Below are 20757 nucleotides of genomic sequence, written 5' to 3' on the forward strand. Positions count from 1 at the left end.
CCCACACATATACCACCAGCACCACACCTACTAACATTCATACAAAACAAACACCTACGTAAAAACACTCCTAGACACATTTATAAACCAGTTAATAAAAAAAAAAGGAACTTGAAAATTATCAAGGTTTGTGGATCCCTTGCTCATTTGCTCCCAGCTTCGATCTGTCCCGTCTTTTCTGCCAATTACAACTCACCTTTGTGTCGGGCCAAGGTGGCTGTCTGAGATAAACCTCAGACTTCCAATACTCAGTGAGCTGAGGCCCAGGAGAGACGAGTCAAGTTGTGTGTTCCCAGGGGATTAGGGCTATTTCACATCCTTAGAGACCATTATTAGCAGTGTGAGGGAGGACAGCAGTGGGGTGGGTGAAGTCAAATGGATTTACACGGGCACGGTGACAGGAGAAAAGGAATCACCGGCTAATTGTTCCAGGTGATAATTCTACTTTACAATGATAATCTTCCAACCCCTAATTAATCTCTTACTGGCTTGGACTAGTACTCGTGTAATTAGTTTAACTGTCAATCATTGGTCAAGACAGAGGGTCAGACGTGCTGTGTGTCACCTAAATACCTGGTGGAAATCGCTATTATTTTCATGTGCTGCGAGAAGCCTACCTTCCCCTTTTTCTGTTCTAATATTGCCATACCACATTCGCACGTACAAACACACACACACACACATGACACAGAGATAAAGCAGGCAGCTCATTAACAGCTGGGTTCTTGTCGTCAAAAACCCGTTATATCATGCTTTTGACAACCCCCTTATTTCCCCAGCTGGGTGGGTGACTGAATGGATGATGCTAATCAGATGTACCCCACAGAACACCAAAGTGCTCCTCTGGTTATTAGGGAGAGGCCTGACAAGAGAGAGTGGGAGTTGGGTGAAAACAAGGAGGCAGTTGTGTGCCGTGGAGGTAGCTGTCATGGGTGCTACCGTTTTAATCCAGTTTTAATCCAGTATAGGGTTAGGAGGTGTGTGTGTGTGTGGGGGGGGGGGGGGTGGCATAGAGAGAAATCAAGTGAGAAAACTAAGAGAGATATATAGCATCAAATAGTAGAGTAGAGGGTGGGAGGATGGAATGGAACAAAGAGAGTTGGTAGTTTTCATCAGAATTGGTGCGAAGATTTGAGTATGATAGCAATGTCTAATAGGGAGGATATGTGGAGTAATTGGTGAGTGAGTGAGTGAGTGAGTGAGTGAGTGAGTGAGTGGAAACAACAAGGCTGGAGATACAGACAGAATTAACAAACCGTTTAAAAGGCTTCCAATACTAACCCATAATGTGTTTACATTAACTTTCATGCCAGCAGTCTATATGGCAGAGTGGGTGTCATGTTTTTTTAAATGGTGGTTATCTCATTTTCTAACAGAACTCTTCATTTATAGAACTCCACAATTGTTTTCATTTATTGTATTGCTTTATTGCTTCATTTCTGATAAATTGCTTCTTTTGTATTCTATTATTGTGTTTATATTGTATTTGTCTTTTTCCCTGCTGAATCCTATTACCTTTGCTGCTGCAATGACCTTATTTCCCCATGGGGATTATTGAAGGTTCATCTCATCTGTGATGGCTCTGCACTGTGAGGATTCACACATTCTCTCCACACACTAATATATGCCCCTTTCTTTTATGAGAGCTTGGTTTGCGTGTGTGTGTGTGTGTGTGTGTGTGTGTGTGTGTGTGTGTGCTGAATGTGTATGAGAGTTATACATGGTACTGATGAAACGCTTCAGCAGACAAGAACACAGGAAATCAAGGACCCCAAGTCGTCACAATTTTATGTAGTCCTGATCCCAGGTGCAAAGTAACATGTAACCTCTCCTGTGTGTAACATAAACATCCCTTCTGCCAGAGATTAAAGAAAAAAATATGTGCCATTTAAAAGGATACTTTAGAACAGAATCCAGAAACAAAAAAAGTGAATAAAGACTCAGGAACAAAGGTGAAACCAGAAACATTTAACACTTAACAGAGTCCTATCAACTGCCCAGTGCCCTGACTTCAATGGAAATGAGCTGGGCAGGGGGTAATTTCATTAGTGCTGCTGTGTTTTTAATTAGACCAGTGTCCGTCAACGATAAGTTGAGCGAGCTCCTTAAACTCATCTCCATTATCAGTTTAGCTCTGACCTTGTTAAACGGCGTAAAATGGCTCAGAAATTCCTGCCATACTTTAGTTTATTTCCCTCTCTCTCTTTCTCTCTCTCTCTCTCTCTGGAGATTCATTGCTGTGGACATACTGCTATAACATGTGATAATGGCTGTCACCTCCTTCATACCTCTTCTCCCACCCCCGCTTTCCTTCCACTTCTCTGCTGCTTTGCCCTTTGTTCCAGGAACCATCTTCCTCTTTATAGTCAAATGAATGTGAAAGCTCGATTCAGGAGGAAGCACTTCACTGTAGAAATGGCAGTTGCAGTACATACCGGTTCTTAACCACATCGTTAACCTGAAACAGAAACTCTAGCAACGTAATTAAGCCCCAGCGTTCTCACAAGCTTTAATTAATCAGTTCCTTATTCTCACTTTCTGTTTGCTTTCTCTTTGTTTCTCTCTCTCTCTCATCCTCTTTTTCAAAGCACGGGAAATTGGAAGTGTTAACTGAGGGTCGACTTTTAAAAATAAGTCTGCCTGAAGTCTGGATGTGGAAGCTAGAGGAGACTATTATCCTTGATTGACAGAAATATTTTCTGGCGTTACAGCACTCAAGCAAAACACACGTTCTTTATGCACAGACATACACACCTAAAAGTGCACATACATGGAAACACACACAATCACATAAGCATGCTCGTGCCCATCCACACACGTTCACTGTACATTGTACTGTTGGAACTGATATGCATTCACACAGACACACGTGCACACACACACATACATGCATACACATGGAGCAAAACATACATTTAACCCTTTCTGCTGTCTACTTCAAGCATGAGGAAATGAAATGAAATACATGGAAGATATGTATTTCTCTATGCATGACATGACTACAATCATCATTCCATTCCTTCCTCTTGCTCCTAACCAACGTGGTTGATTTGATATACTCATGCATTTACACAACCACTGCATGATACAATTAATTCCTCGCATATAAACAACAAAGCAAGCCAATTATCTGTAGTGGATATGATTGCTTCTACCCCTGGCTGTGCTTGTCCCTTTGGAGTCTAAACCCAAGACCCTTGCTGAGGGTCTGTGGTTGAGGAAACACCACTGCACAGGCCTTTACTACTGAAGTTCCTCTGTGCTAGCTGTGCCAACTAGCTCACTGTTTTTCTCATGAATAAGAGATTAAACGGCACTTTATGAATTTAGGAGTAAAAGGCACACTGGTGAGCCTGGTGTAGCTGGCAGTTTCAGGGCGCCATTCAGCTGGGTCATCACAGATCAACAAGTTAGGAACCCAACTTTAGAATACTAAGTTTTAAATATTCTGACACCCCAGCTTCAAAAACCTAGGAAGCCTAAGTTTTTATGTGAATTCATGTGGCGGCAAGTGACTAATTAAAGAGGCTTTGCTCTGTGATGACAGTAAGACGTGTGTGAGAAGGTTGAAGGGAATGGGAGGAAAAGGGAAAGGCAGTGTAACAAAACAGATGATAAGAATGGTTATTTCCATGGAAGGAGGGAGGAGAGCATTATGATGATGATGTAATGCTTACACATTCAGTGGTTGCCAGGCCGGCCACTGCGCCTTCATTTTGATGACTGTCAGGACATCATCACCCTGGGGGGGGGGAGAGAGAGAGAGAGTGAGAGAGAGAGAGAGAGAGAGAGCGAGAGAGAGAGAGAGAGAGATGGAGAGAAACAAAACTCAATCTCAGTCACCTATGAGAATGAACACATTCCACTTGAACCATCAATCTCACAGGTGAAAGAAGAAAGGATCAGCGGAAGACTTTCATTTCCCTCCTCACCACCCGTTCTTTCTCCATGACACATCAGTGATGAGTACAGAGTGTTATTCAAGATGGAGTACCAGCATCATCAATTCATAAAATTTTAATAAATATTTAATCAGTAGCTCTGGACACTCGGGGGCAGAATGTGTCACTGCCTTTTGTGGGCACTGGCCTCAGATCAGATTAACAGTCCATACGCACAGGTGAAACCAGCCTGATCTCCTGAAATTTTGTGAAATGAGCACTATCTAATCATAACTGTTTCAACTAGGGATGTCCCGAGTCAATGTCAATGAATGACTGAAATTGGACCAAGATGTATTTTGATTGATCCGTATCGGCTACATGACACCCGATCAAATCCCGATCCATTTACTTATTTAATTTCTCTCCCACCGCTTTATTCACATAGCATGAACATATAGCATTAATGACATTTATGGAAAAAGTAGGCAATGGCACATTATAATTAATATGTAGTAAAGCATTAACTACAGGAACAACAAGTTCATGATTTATAAACATGAGCACAACTTTAAGATAAGTGAAACAACCTTTCTGTTTCAATGAAACAAAATAAATATATATAGTTTTGTGCATGCTTTGTTAATGTTAGTAAATCAAAGATGAGCTTTGGGAGCACTTTGACATGACCACAATGTCAATAAAGCATTTAAAACTGCATTAGTTAATGGCTTAGGAAAAATTAATAAATATATTCATGTTATGTATTAATTCAACATTAGTTCATGCATTAACTAGCATTAATCAAGACAAGAATATTGTGTGTTCCCACTATCTGAATACACAGAGCTGCGCATGTTAAGGGAAATACAAGTAGTTAAAAATTTGAATACATGGAACATCATGGACATCTCAACAGTAAATTAATTATATACAGTGCACACACACACACACACTGTATAGTACATAACCACATATATACCCACATATAAATTCAGTGACCTATTCGAGATTTGCCACTTTTTTCCTCTTTGAAATTGCCTTTGTTGTTTTTATTGTCCTATATACTGTACAACAGCCTGCCCATAATAACCAAGAGGAACCATTTACTCTTCACCACAATTCATACCAATCGTTCTCTACAGAAGGAGCTTAGAGAATAAAAAGTTGCAATTTAAAGCACACACAGGCCTATATGTACCCAGCCTTTTTCATTACGGATACAATTTATTACATCGTATTCAACTGTTAATGGTTCTTTGGCAACGAGTAGGCTGATAGCAGCTGGCATGGCTATAAATTCAAATGAATGGAATATGATGCTCCCATTGTTTTAGCTGAATATGGCAGTGTAATATACAATAGAGTATAGAGAGTAGACTCTTGTGTATCTGAAAAAAACCCTATCACAAATCTCTACCATATCCTCAACAGCATAATGTGGTAGATTTGTAGTGACATGGACACTGCAACAGTACACAAGCTGTACATAACAAACAATAAGTGACCAAAACCGTCACTCACACAGACTGTAACTCAACCGTTTTGTTATTTATCCAACATTTCAGGATCATCTGGTCTTCTGTACTGTAGGATAGCATTGTGAGATCTTAATTTAACAAGAAGGCTTGTGATGAAGGTTTTGTGGAGACTTGGTTTAACACCTCTCTACTCCAATATCAAAGTCCTACAGAGCTGTAAAACCATATGTTTTTAAACTACTGCACCTCACTTTACTCCTGCTTCGCTCAAAAGTCCCTCTCCCATCTGCAGCGTATCCAGACTGTTGCAACTATGATTCTGTCTGGGGCCAAACTTAGAGATCATATTATCCCAATCCCTAGTGGTTATCTGTTAGTTTTAGAATCAGTTTTAACAGTTTACTAATTACTTTTAAAGCATGGCATAATATTTAAAAGTGATAATGCGACAAATACCCCCTACTAGCTCCAGCCAACTCTATTGTATTTGTTTTGAAGAAAATATGTTATCAAAGAGTAACATATGGCGCATTATTCTTAAGAGCTTTGACTGGTTTGCCATAGTTGATTCAGATTAGAAAAAAATTGCTTAATTAATCTTTAGGTGCAGCAGAAGGAAAAAGCAAAAACACAGACATACATAAACACCAGAGAAAGAGGGAGATGGTGAAATATTGTGGGAGGTCTTTAAACAGCTGACTCAAAGGCTGACCAAAGAGAAAAATTGAAAATGGTTCAAAAGATGCTTAAGGATCTGCTTGTGAAGAATGAGCTGTGTCTTCAGAGGTTTGTGTGAACTATAGCTATGTCTAATGACACTACTAGAACACACACACACACACACACGCACACAATAGGATAAGACATAAAAAAACCTGCTTCAAAAGAAGTGAAATGCATTTGATTTAATTGGGTAAAGTGCAAGTCATCTCTTTTGAGAGTGCCGCCCACAGGTAGTGCAGGCTCAGCCTGTAACCAGGAAGATGTATTCCTCAATCTCTTTCAGAGACCATCAAAAGACGGTGTCACAATGGTCCTCTCAGGACGATGCCGAACAGATGAAAAGAATATACTTTCCATGCAAATTACTTCTTTTGATTGAACAAAGTATATAAATTATATTAAAAATGTGCTTGAATGTTGTAATGATTTCAGCAAGCCTATTTCTGTGACCATTAGCTGGTCATTTCCAGATAATAATTTTCTGCCAATAACCAAAATGGTGGCATCCCCATCCCTCTTGCTCTGTGTTATTGAGTTTTATTGGAATAAATCTCACAGTCTGATAATAAGCATAGCAGACTAATCCTATTTCAGATTCAAGGATGTTAGTGATGGGCTGTGTCTGTGCTAAGGATTCAAATATTGTATACTCGTCCCCTCTGCATGTTGCTAATGTGCATGCTGATGGAAGCGTTGCACTTTTGAGAAAACACTTCACCAGTAGATCATGATTGATCAAATTTAGGGAAGGAGTTGCAAAATTTACATGAATAGCTCAGAGTGTCACAAAGTACAATGTCAAAAGCCAGAAAAGTAAGAAGTGCCAGTTTGATTTGAATTTGCTTGTGGTAAAATAATCAGGTGCTCAGGTGGGTTCAAACCATGAAACAAAGTTAAGTTAGTCCTTCTGCACAAAGGGAGACAAGTTCTGAGGATAGACTAAGTACATTACTTTCTTATTAGAAGCATTGTGATCATAATGTAGGTTCACAGGTACTGCATGTGCATGTACCTGTCTGTGTGTGTGTGTGTGTGTGTGTGTGTGTGTGGTGTGTGTGTGTGTGTGTGTGTGTGTTTGTCTCCCTCCCTTCCTGAGGGTCAGGAGAGCTCGTCATGCTCCCTGGGTTGTCTACTGTAATTTTCTATTTTTTTCTCGTGCTGGACCATCCCTCTTTTGGCCTTGTCTTCTCAGTATGGTCGATTTCATTACCATAGTGACCTTGGCAGAGTATTTCAGCATCCATAGCCCATGTAGAAAAGAGGGGAAAAGGAGTAGGGGCTTGGGGATAATGAGGAATAAATTTACAGCAAATGTATTAGCCAGATATTTAGGAAAACAAATATTTCACAGTCAGCAGCATCTAAGACAGTGACATGGATCTCTAGTAAGCCAGATAAGAACTACGTCTGCAAGTTAGTCACTGGCTGCCTTTTCCAAAACAATCAAGAAGACTCATAACTGTTGAAAAGGACAAATTTGCTATTCAATACATCCTATTCACAACAACATAATAGTTATAAAACTTCTTCTCAATATGGTCTCTCTCTCTCTCTCTCTCTCTCTCTCTCTCTCTCTCTCTCTCTCTCTCTCTCTCTCTCTCTCTATTCCCACAAACAAATAATGATGGGACAGTCAACAGGACATATTTTTGGGAAGGTGCCCTGTTGGATCAGCCTGATCTGATCAGCCTGATGTGAATGTGCTCTGTGCACGAAAAGTGACAGAAATGGAGAGGAGGGCGTTGTGGTCAGGGTGGTGGATGAATGGAGACATTTGCTTTTAACTCCAACTGCCTGGGTTCAATTCCCAACTCATGCCAAGAGCTTTTCAACTGTGAATTAAGTTTTCATTTTTAGCGAAAGTTTTTCTTATTTAACCATGACCAAAACCTTTCCCTAACCATAACCAAATTGTCTTAGTTGCCTAACCCTAACCTTAACTTTATCCCTAACCTTAACCAAAGTTGTTTTACTTGCATAAACCATTAGCAAACCTTTTCACATGACACAGGTGAAAATGTGGTGTCCAATTCCTGTTACTGCCACATATTCCAATCCACAGTGTTGTCACATAATTCGATTTGTTTTGGATCACATGGTTCACATAATTTGTGTCCACAAGACGAGGTTGGATTCATTCTCCAGCTTGCTACTTCGAGTCCTTAATGATTTTTTTGAAGATCCCTTGCCAGACCTCAGCTTTAACTGGCCAGCATGCAAAGGAAAAACACACTAATTAAATTTTCCCCAGGCAACAAATTAAATTTTCTCCAGGCAGCAAATTCCAAAAACGAACTGGCCATGACTGTTGGCAAATGTGTTTGTGTACTCCTGGTGTTGGCTGCACTGATATGCGGTCCATTCATGCCTTGGAGTGCTGTAGAGTCAGTTGACATTCAGAACACATGGTTGAGGAGAGAGTTTACTATGAGGCGTGCTAATTACCACCGTGCACAAAAACTTAACAAGTGCAACTTTCTCCAGTTTATCAATCTCCAAGACATTTTCAAATGAAAGTCTCTTCTCTTATGTCTTGTCTTCTGTGCCTGTTGTACCTCTGATAAAATAACACAGCAGCCACGGCTTTCTCAGGGTAAGAAGTTAGGACCTAATGTGCTTCCTTTGCACATTAAATACCACACACAATTACAGGTGAAATTGATATGTTTTGGTTTCGTATATCAATGGGAGTAATCCATTTCAATAATCTCCTGGTCCATTTTTGCACCCTACCATTGCCACTCCTCAAAATACATATTATTTGGATCAAACACGCTAAAAGTCTTGTGCCTAGACCATTTCCATGTGCAAAATGTTTGTGTGCACAGGTTGGTAGTTCAGCAAAGGTACTTTTTACACAACTGCATCGACACCTCCGCAAGCACTTATAGTAAATAAGTAAATAGTAAATACAGCCCTATGTGTTATCAGTTATTACCTCTACTGAGGCGAGAGCAAGAGGTGAGTCATTTGATATGCAACATGTGGAATGTCAACCAGCTTCTTGAAAACAGCTTGGTACCCAAACTTGAACTTCATGCAACCAACAGCATGGGTACAATTTTTTTGACAATCTCAAACAAATATAGCCAGAGTGCATAATGACCAAACGCAATTAAGTAAAAGTAAATCCAACCAAGAATATGTTCATGAGTTTGTAAAATGCATTATAAACTTTTATTATTGAAGTATTGAGTATTAAAATGGGCAAGTTATATGAGATTAGGCTCTGAAAAGTGGTGTCAATGTTTGAGTGTGTTGTCTTGTTTATAATTATAATCCTTTTTCATGATGCTCTAACTGCACAGTAAACATGCAGGCTTTACCAACAGGCACAAACAAATACTTCTCTGTCCACTCACTGTTAAATTGCCTGTTTTCGTAACTGATTTTTCTATTTTTAGAGTAGAGTGTGACATTTTGACGACCAGTTTGGTTTGGTTGGAAAGCAAGCCGGTGATGCAGAGAGAGCGGGAGAACATGAGAGCCTGCCAGTTTGTCTGTGCTGCGTGACTGTAACAACCAATGGGAGTAAGTATTCGCAACCTTGTGAATATTTACTTCCTTTGGCTGTTAGCACTGACAGGGTGGGACAAATAGGAACAACTTATTCTGTTACTGGTGGGAAATTACACAGGTGCACACAGTTTTATATTTATTAAGTAAATTAATATTGTTTTTTTAATTCATTGCTCAGAATCAGGTCCTATTTGAAATGACTGAAGGGCCGGATTCAGATTCCAAACAAGTAGCCTTCTCTTATTCTGACTTGAGAGAAATATACCTGAAGTAACACTGCTTCTATTACTAGTAAAATATTTCAAAACTTGTTTCACCTCTGGTTGTAATCATGGGTGAATACAATCTCATTGTCAAAACCTCACAGACAGACCATCTGTAATACTGAGAATAACTGAAGCAAAGAAACAAAGAAAGAAATGGTAGGAAGGATATTATGAGCTTGTTGTAAAGCTTGGTGCTGTAAGCATGGAACAATGGAAATGTGTGCCAGATTTTGTACAAAAATTGTATGATTTGAATATGACAGCATCATTAGGCAATGCATATTATGAAGACCCTGCAAATTATGGCTGCAAGGGAAACAAAAAGAGAGCGGAGGGGGAAAATAGTGAACATTTGCCAGTAATGACTGCAGTCTACAGATTCTACTTAATTGACTCACATAGTGAACATGGCCATTAGACTGAGAAACCAGTTCTGGGATGGTTCTTGGGGTTGGCAATAAACCATCATCCAACTGCTTTGGAGGAGAAAGGCAACAGCAAAGGGGAATGGCTGCACCATCTATCTTAAAAAGTTGCTCAAAGTGCATCTCAGAGACAAACAGAAGAACACCAGCTGACAATAAGCACTAAAATAAAACTTCCCAATCACTTGGAAATCCTAATGAAGAACTTGGTATGTCAGAGGAACATGTCAGATGAACAGACATTTTAAGCTCTCATTAAAGTAAATGAGACCTTACTGCATATTGAATCTGTTTCTAGAGCACAGCATTAGCAGCATGGTTACAGACTACAGGTTCCTGGAACATAGGGACGATATGCAAATTGTGTTTCTGATTTAGCACATTCGTGTGCTCTAAGCTCTGGAGTTTCGACAGTGGTTGATGCTTGTGAGAGTATGTGTAGCAGGTTTGATGCTGCCATCTGTGTGTGAACAGGGAGGTATTATAGTAGAATCTCACTGTTGGCTCTCATTCCTTTCAGCTGTGTTGAGTTTCTGTCAGCTGTAGAGAGTCTCTGTAGGATCAATATAGATCTAATACTTTCCGTCCTACCTTACTCATTACAGGGAACCAATTAATTAGGAACTCCCTAGACTTGTTAATAAGATGGATGAATTTCACACTTAATTACTGACTTGTCAATGCTGTGCCCAAAGCTATACTGCAGGCAGAGGCTCGTCGACTCCTGGAGAGGTTACAGACTATCAATCTAAGTATGACTTTGTGTTCATTACCTTATGATTGACAGTGACATCATCGTCTGATGAGGATAGATTGTCTAGCTTTGCAGCATCCAAAGAATATCCTCTTTCTTTACTGCTAAAATGTATTAGTCCAATTAGTTAGCATTTCTATTTTAAGTTTGGAAGGTAATTAGCACACCCCCTACCCTTCTTCTTTTTTTTCCTGCAGATAAAATATATCTTTATTATATCATTAAAAATCTACCACCCTACCCCACCAGGGTCAAACCAACATCTGGTCCAGATTTACTAAGACTGTTTTGCAAGGCCAATTTGTGCATTTTTTGTGCCTCAGTTGCTGAGCTAAGAGTGTAGAGTTTTTGTCTTATTCACTAAGAAATGTATGCAAATCAAGTTGTGGTGCAAACAAGCCCTCAAAAAGAGCATTGCATAAGCAGAAAGCCCTCTTCATCACCAACTGCACAATTTGCGTGCTTCAGCTGTAAGACTAATCTACTAAGGCCGGCACCCTTGCGCTCTAAAGCGCCCTAAAGCGTCCTTTATAATTGGAGCTCTCTCGACATTAATATAAATTGCTCCCTCTGTAATATGCATTTTTTTGGCATTGACCTTATGTTGGAATATTAAGACAAAAATAAAGGTGGGGAGGGAAACCACTGGGTGATGCAGAAAAGCTGTTTATTGTCTCCAGTATTCATATACAATGTTACAATAAAGACTTGAACATAAAAGTATGCACAAGAATTGGAGTGACAAGGTTGACACCTGACAGCAATGATATTATGTGGGCAAAATAATGAGTATAATCTGTGTATGATTTACATACATATGACCATGACAGGCTATCTAGGCTTTCCAGTCATTGTGCATGAGTAGTGGATAGCATGGCATTTTGATTTGTTCATTTTGGTGATACAGCACACACTCTTCCCTGCGCAAACCTTTCGTTCATTTGGGACTTAAGTTGCCTATGATACAATTCATTTTCGTACATGAACTTCTGAATGCCTGTTCTAAATAATAATAGAAATGGAAATAGTTAAGTAAACTTTGAGTTTTTCAAAAGCTCATTATTAATATTAAGCTGTGCTGCTGACCTCTCACACCCAATTATGAACTTCTCCTGTTCTGGACTTCAGAGAGAATGCAGCAAGCCTTTGCTATGTCCATCCATTAGAGACAAACATCAAAGTATGCTGCCATAAATAAACCCAGCCACTTGTACCGCTTCACACAACTTTGCCATTAGGGTTAATGACCGGTAACACACAGATTTATTGGCTTAATGACAAAACGCGCCACAGATCATTACCTTGGCACGCAATCCTCAGCCTCTGACTGCATTTCTCAATTAACGAGAAGAACTGCCTTTGCGCCCATTTATTCAGTTAACACATTAGCATGCCAAACTGAAATGTAGTGACTGACTGTAACTGACAGCGAGAGCAAAAAAACGAAAGAAAAGTGCAACTTAAGTCGACAGTGACAGAGATGAGCTGCCAATGAAACCTCTAGAAAATCAACAAAGCTGCCTTTCTAAAAATGATACTCAGTGTGCTATTTTTATTGTTCAACAGTAAAAACCTGGGAAGAGAGGAAACATGACAGGAAACCTGGCCAATAGAATAAGTCTGTTCTCCTTTCTGTTTGCTTTTTGAAATGTTAGAACCCTACAATGATATAGTCCATAGAAACAGTAATTTGCTAGCTAAACAAAACAAAACATTTTTTTTTGTTAATAAACCGTTCTTACAAGAAAAGTGTATAATACAAATGGTGAGCAAGTTTTAACAGACCTAATACATAATATACTCTAATTGCAAAGACACTGATTGATGAAGGGAAATGGGGCTAAGATACACTGGCAGACATCACACATTCTTAGCTGATTGTTGTAAAGTTAAAGCATACAGGCCGGAGGGGGGTGGGGGGTGGGGGGCTCTTCCATTCTGACATCGGTGAATCAGCAGAAAACTAAATTGGGCTCCAAGCCAAAAGCCTAAATAGCTTTCTCTCTGTCTGGGATGACGGATGCTCACAGCTCCAGACAGGCATTTAGGAGGAAAAAAACACATTCCAAACTTACTCCAATGCATGCAGTTTGCAGTGACCTTCAGTGACTCTTCTTGGTCAGTTTGCTCAAAAAGATTAGACAAAAATGGACAGAAGGCAAGGGGGGAGAAGTATGTAATTCCTTTTTGCAGCCATTAATTCAGTGAAGAAAGCAAAGTTTGACTGACATTCAGTGCTTTTAAGAAAAATAACACTCACCCATACAAGAAAGCTTAAACTATTCTGCAGACCGATAAACATTGTGGCATTTATGCACACTTGCAAGAAAGTTGGTTTAAATTCCCATCTCTCAGTTTTTAGAGCAGTAATTGCAAAATTTAATGGTTACCTGCTAATTGCAAGTTATATCACTACTTTAAAGCCTTCACACAGGCCGATTTATTGCTGAATCCACTCCATGCTTTTCCTCATGCTTATCCCAATGGCAATTATAGAAGGATACAATTTCAAAGATTGTGTGTATGCAGGCCTGATAACTGCGTCTGCTGAAAGGAAGCATATTAACACAGATGACAGGAGTCTCTAAAGTTGAACCCTATTAGCAATGTAACATGTCCCTTGCTTATCCAGCCAAATATATCCACCAATTAGCTTTTCAGAGAGCTTGTCACTTCCTCACTTCCACTAATTTAATACGAAACAATAGCAAATCTATAATCCTGTTTTATCCTCGAGGATTGCAGCTAAGGGACAACCTCTCAGGATCTCATTAGGATGGGCTCAAGAAGTGTCTTCTCAATTTATACGCTTTAGTAAGGGATGCCATTAGTTAGTAATAAAACCCACATACTGCTTCCCATTACTTTCACGTGAGGTTTTCCAATTTCAGCGTTTTGTTTATTGTTTATGCTAAGTTTCATGACCACGTGTCCCATTAACCCTTTTCAAAACCTGTATAGTTTCAAAACTGCATCGCCATCATTCAGAAAATAAGACTGATTTTCTAAATTCTTGAAAAAGTGACTTTTGGAAATACAGTGTTTTCATTACGGAGTAGCACTGCAGTTTCTTGTTCACTGAATAAATGAATACTGATGCATTACAGTTTCTCTCTGTCTCTCTTTTCATATTTCATTGTTTTCCTCTGAGCACTCTGAAGTTACCTCTGCCAAAATATAATTAGCAGTGCATGTTCAAAGTCTGCAAGATTTTAGTTAAAAAAACAAAACAATTCTAAACAAACATTTTTCTTTGCATCTTCACTGCATAAATAGTTATAGATTTATTATTAATCAATGTACAACCTTTTTTTTAACATTGCACTGAGAATCAATATTTATCTTACTATTTCCCTTTATTTTACATTTCCAAATGGCTGGCTGATCGGTTTGTGTAATCAATCATATTGTATTGGTCTATCATGTCGAGCAACACAGTCCCTCTCTCATTAATCATTGTCAGACTACAACAGCCAGACACATCTGACCAACTGGACAAAAGCATGGCTATTCCCGGGAATGGAGGAGAGTGTGACTGATTAAAATATTCTATACGATAACACAACATCTGCTCCAAGTCAATTATCTCATTGTAGTCCAGCAGAGCTAAAGCACATTTGTCAACGTCAAACTTGTAATTTACTCCTTAAGTTTGGTATTTTTAATGCAAGAAAAACTCTCTGATGAATTGGGTGTTGTGTGGCAGAAAAATTAAAGGCCATCCTATTTGGAATTGGTAGCCCAAGTTTAGAAGACATTTGTGTGGGAATTGAGCCAGGATGAATTATTACCCCCAGGTTATGAAAATTGATGGCACTAAAAATTAAGAAAAACTATTTAATTGGCAAACATTTAAATTACTAATGAATGTTGCAAATCACTGTAATAGAGGCTCTCTAGTGGCCATACTGACAAGGCTGGATTATGGACTAGGCCAGTGGGACCAGTGCCCCAGGGGCCTCCGAAGCCTCAGGACCTGCGGCCCGAGACTGCTGAAGGATGTTGAACACCAGGGCCCTCGGCACATACAGTGTAAGCTAACCACTAGGGATATTCGGCACGTACAGTGCAAGCTGGGTGTGTGTGTGTGTGTGTGTGTGTGTGTGGAGGGGTGCTATTTTTTATTTATTATTTTGTCTCTGGTACATGTGATTGATTATGTGTCTAGATCGTTCTGTATCATCTTGTTAGACAGCTGTCTGGTCAGCTATGTAGTCAGCTTGCTATCACTGTCTTGTTAACACATCTGATTTGCACAATAGCTAACATTACAGTGTATAGTAGTTAGTAGTTACTAGTTGCATGTTAATATTAACAGCTAATTGATAGCTAATCATGGTTTGTCACGTCACATAGCCATCATCAAGTGATGTCACTGCCCTCAGCTGCAGACAGTTTCTACTGCCTGGTTGGAAGTGGCTAAGCGCTCGAGCGCCTGTTCAATGGCTGTGCAGAACTACTCATCTGGTTCCACTGGGAGGCCTTGGACGGTTCTCTGACATGCTTCTGACAAGGGCGACTGCGCCAGACAAACTTGGATGAGAGTAGACATCAGCAGTCCAAGCTCTCTTGACATGAGGGCAATAGCCTGCAACAAAGCATTGCTGAGGCCGGTAGTAGAGGCACTGACATCGGCAGCAACCATGGCCTCCACAGCACGACATTGGGAGGGGTAGACTGAGATTGAACAAGCTCCACTTCGACTAGGCTGGCACAAGGCATGAGGCTGCAATCTAAAGGTCCTCTAGAAGGTATTCCCTCAAATGCTCGAGGCCAAGACAAGAAGGTTAAAGATCATGACCGTCTTCGGGTTTAAGAAGCGCCACGCAGGTATTATGGACATGAGTGCCAACTATGGTGTCATAGCGAATGCTTGGTGAGTCAGAGAGAAGCACTGAAAAAACAGCAGATATGTATGAAAAGAGCTAGCTTGACCAGGGATACTCTGGCTAAATTGTGGAGTTAGGCAATGATGTATAACCATTGATAGGGGAGCAAGGACACTCTTGTCACTGGTACAGGTCATGGCTAGCATTGAGTGGATGTGCTCTCACCAGCTAAATTAATGAGGGAATGAAAAACACTCCTCAGGTGATGTTGGGAAACTAAGTTAGAATAGGTATAGAGTGGGAGTGCTCCTGCTAGGGAGCTACTTTGCTGGAGAGCTAACAACTTGAGGCTAGGAGGCTGAGCCACAAGTAGCCTACCAAGTCAAGATAACGGATGGGAGAACTGAAAACAGTTCCAAAGATAAAAGTAGCTAGCAGCTATTCCTAACACGTGAATAAACCAGCTAGCACAGACGACCGGACCGAGGGGAAAGCTTAAGGAGAGGGGCCAGACGGAAGCTAGTCGCATCCTTTGGAGGGCAAATCAATTCGCAGCTCTGACCGGTGGTCACAAGGCCAGGTGATGAGCAAAGAGTAGCTAGCTAAGCTAACATTATGAACGATAACGTGCACACGCAAGAAGATGAAAAGGAACTGTTTTCTTGATGACAGCAGTTGTACTCGGTATCAGCCTATGCCATACTAGGTCACAAGTGACTCTGTTAGTATAAATTCTCAACCTACAGGCAGAAGATATTCAGTATGATGAGGGCCAGATTAACCAACCACAGGGCCCCTGGGCACACATGTCCAACGTTGGGCCCCCCACCTCTCGCACCCACACACTTTAAATTAACATACTAGCCTGTTCACAAACAATACAAACGTAAACCTTTTACAGGTTCAAAGTAATCTGAAACTCAGATTTAGCTATTACAAACTGCCATTCCTTCTATCTAGAGCTCGCTCATTCAATTTGAGATTGATAACATTTGTCCAACCCCAAGGCAAGCTTTAGTTCCTAGTTTTAGGTGGTGGGGCTTCCCTTTGTTTACATTTGGATTGCAGGTTGTGGCTTTAAGGAGGCAAGGTGATAGATGGCGAGAATGAAGGACCAAAAAATTTTTTAAATGTTGAAATGTATTGAAAAGGTTTGACTGTCTGTACATAGACCCCCCTGCCCCACCTGTATTAGTGCTCTGCATCTTAGCTGGATTATACTCACTGAATGCACTGTTCATAAACATACAAGCAAGAGGTGGCAGTTTAATAATTGCGATTGGGGCCTCACACACACACACACACACACACACACCTAAGAAGCATGTGACATCCAACTGCACATACATTTTGACTTATTTTACAGCCATTAGTCTTGAAAAGTTTGACTTGGCATGTAATGCATGCATCAAGCCTACTCCAAATCAAAATAAAGTTCTACATAATAGGCTAAATATAATTTCAAATAATCCAAACTCATTTTGGGCATTTAATCGGAACCAATCAGAACACGGCTTTGCTTCGCCATTCTAACCGATTATGACATCATTGGATGGAGCTGGACTGTGCTCTACCAATCAGAGCCTGTCTCAGCTGCACTGATGACATCACAATCAGAATTCTGTCGCGTTCGCAGCAGCCCAGGGCATAACAGATCCTGCTCGAAGTCTTGAGCTTCGTACCTTACCACGGTAAGGTATCTTCCCCTGGGCGCTGGTAAAGCTGATGCTTGGACAGCGGCAAGAGGCTATCTGTGGGAACCTTTTTACATGCCCATCATTTCAGACCAGTAGCTATTGGACGCTTGATGGGCGTGTTTGGAGACGTTCTCTTTAGTTTTTTTTTGTAGTTAATTTTGATAGTTTGGACCAAGTGGCATGGCAGCTAGCGAACACAGTTTGTTGAAGAGCTGGTGGTTGGTACGAAGAGGCGCCATTCGCATCCTGCTGATGCCAACCTGCCAGCCGCTCCAAAGGTGCGGTCTGGTGGTTAGCGTCGGCGGTTCGTTGAAAAGGTGGTGATTGGTACGAACAGACGCGGATCGCCTCCCGCTGAAGCTAGCCTGCCAGCCAGGAGCCTGCAAAAGGTGGTCTGGCGGTCGCGATTGAGGCACAGTTCGCTGTCTGTCTATCTGTCTGTCTGTCTGCGCGTTTACGCTTGGACCGTTAACACATTATAGCCAATCACATGCGCATATTGCTGTGAGGTAAGAGGTAACGTGCTCTTGGAAGAAGGTGGCTGTGGTTTCACTGTGGGAAAATCTGTTGGGTTTGATGGCGTTCAAGAGCAGGTGAGTATTACAGTATGCCTTTATATTTTTAACTGAATGTAGGCTATTAAACCTTTTCAGTTAGTAGTATTTGCAATGTAATGTTGGAGTCCTACTTTCAGCATTCTTGTTTGCAGTTCTGGCTGAATGTTGCTATAATGCTTTAAGTTAGCCGGTGAAATGGTGGTGTTCAGACCTGCCTCTGGCGTCTGTTCTGGGACTAAGTTGAGTTCTGTTAGATAACATATTTGCTAGTTTGAGTATTTAACGCTAATAGCCCAGTGCAAATGTAGTAATGTAAGACCAGATAACCTAGCTGATCTCGGTGATGACCTGTTTAGTTAACGTTAGCTAACAATTGAGCTAGTTAGCTCAACATGTACAAACGGCGGTTCGTAAAGCACCTTGTTCATGTCCACATGAGATATCAACATGCCGTTTGCTAGTTAGTTAAAATGTGCATCATAAAATTTGATGTTAAATTAGTTGTGGTGTGGTGTTCAAGGCTGGTTTTCAGTGTTTGGCGAACTTGAGTTAGCAAGCTAGATCGTGAAATATACCTTTTTCAGCTAGCATTATTTGCGCCTCTTTTGAAAGCTATGTGGCGCTCTTTTGAAAGCCGAAATTCACCTTGTCCATGTCCTAATGAGATATCAACATGGTGGTTAAAATATGCATCATAAATATGATATGAAATAGTTGTGTAGTGTTCATTTGGTTTTTGGTGTTTGACAAACTGGAGTTAGCAAGCCTTTTCAAGCTAGCATTGTTGGCGCCTCTTTTGAAAGCCGTAATTCACCTTGTCCATGTCCTAATGAGATATCAACATGCTGGTTAAAATATGCATTATAAATGTCACCGTAAATAGTTGCGTGGTGTTCAGTGTGTGGTGTTAAGCTTTGCAGATGGTATGTTGTTGAATTTTTTACTAACTACTTGATGTTGCAGGCAGGGATATAACTTTTTTTTTGGTGCTACCCAGCTGGCAGCACAAACACAATTTGCAGCTTCCACAATTAATGACATTGGCATAATACAGGCAACATTGCTACCCAGCAAAAGTACTGATGTATGTAAAACAGCATGGACTTAAACTGTTGTCATTGGCCAGAATTAAATTCCATTTTTGGTAACCATTGATAAAAGCAGTCATGATAGAAGTCGGGATATCCTAAAATGAAGATACAGTAAGATGGTAAAGTTAAGATAAGAAACCAAGGCGAATTTAGGATTGGCTGCTTTGACTTTTTTTCTGTCTCTTTACCTACAGGGTTAGGGTTAGGGTTAACACCTACAACATCGCTTATTAGTAGACCTGTCTTACATTATCATTTTTAATTACGTGTTTAATTCATTTATAATGAACATGGATAACCTGCAATGCAAATGGCCCTTCAACACAGAATGAAGTTATCCTAGGGAGGAATGTGTTTATAGACCTAGTGTAATCGGGTCATTAGAGTTTGTATTGTCTTGGCATACTGTGCTTTTTTCTGATCTGTGTTGCTACGTTGTCCTTAGATATCCTCAGGAACACAGGAGTCCTGTTGCTGACATCTCTACAGAGGTGACGACAGAGATGTATGCTGTAGGCTAGCACACCAAAGGTAATATGACCACACACTGGAATTTACAATTAAAGTCCCACTGAAACGGAAGTTAGAGCGCCTTTAGCTTCTGTCCTGTGACGTATTTCCCAGTGAAATGGAATATTTGAGCGGTGTACATTTACAAGAGAGATTTAAATCAAATCCTTCGCATTTGATTGGACCGCTAAACAGTAGGGGTGCAACGGATCACAAAACTCACGGTTCGGATCGTATCACGGTTTTGAGTCACGGATCGGATCATTTTTCGGATCAGCAAAAAAAAAAAAAGGGTTAGGGTTAAATGCACTTTAAAAGTAGGTAGGTAGCAGCACAAACCAACAAGCACTTTAAAAAGAATGTAGCACTTCAGGACTTTATTATATTATGTATGTTTGAATGTATAAATGTGATAACTGTTTTTGCTGTTCTTATTTTATATATTTTATTTACTTATGTATGTGTTTTTAGTATTGACGTATTGAAGACACATTGTAGTACTGAAGAATTGAATTAATTTAAAAATGTGCTACTTTGGCTCTGATGCAGCCGCCTGTCTCTGTCTGTAGTCTCCACTCTGTAGTCTCGCTCAATGTCCCGCCCACAGCACTCTCTGATTGGTTACACGTCACGAGTAATAGCCTATCAACACTGAAGGCTCTGCCACAGACAGGCAAAGAGACTGGAGCTTCTCCGAGAGGACCTGTGTGTGAAGGGAAGGCAACATGTTGCCGAAGTTGAAATAAACATCACAATCTTGCGATCTATTTCAATGATGACAAGCATGTCCAGTTTCCCAGTTCCACCACTGAAAACGCCTGAAGTCAAGTCACAGCCTACAGGATTTCACTCAACGGAGGCGAAAGCGACGGCTTTTAAATCAGTCGCTCTTGCTTTTTTCTTCTTCCCTAACTCAGTCATTGCGCTTCAGAGTAAAACAGCACGCATCTGTCTGTCTGTATCTTTTCACTGCAACTCTGCATCGAGACGTAGGGAATTGTTACTTTAAAAAGTAACAGCGGCA

General features: G+C 40.5%; 1 protein-coding gene across 1 annotated transcript in view; it reads right to left on the bottom strand.

Annotated features, from left to right (window-relative positions):
- spon1a (spondin 1a) overlaps positions 1–20757 on the bottom strand; it is an 87002-nt gene that overhangs the window by 10596 nt on the left and 55649 nt on the right. Inside the window, 1 exon segment of the mRNA XM_071529098.1 lies at positions 3678–3742. Coding sequence (XP_071385199.1) covers positions 3678–3742 — 65 coding nt within the window.

Source organism: Centroberyx affinis, unplaced genomic scaffold (genome assembly GCF_046629955.1).
Source record: "Centroberyx affinis isolate AG114_WGS23_722 - 3 ecotype Tasmania unplaced genomic scaffold, CSIRO-AGI_Caff_v1 ptg000123l_1, whole genome shotgun sequence".
Taxonomy (NCBI): Eukaryota; Metazoa; Chordata; class Actinopteri; order Beryciformes; family Berycidae; genus Centroberyx; species Centroberyx affinis.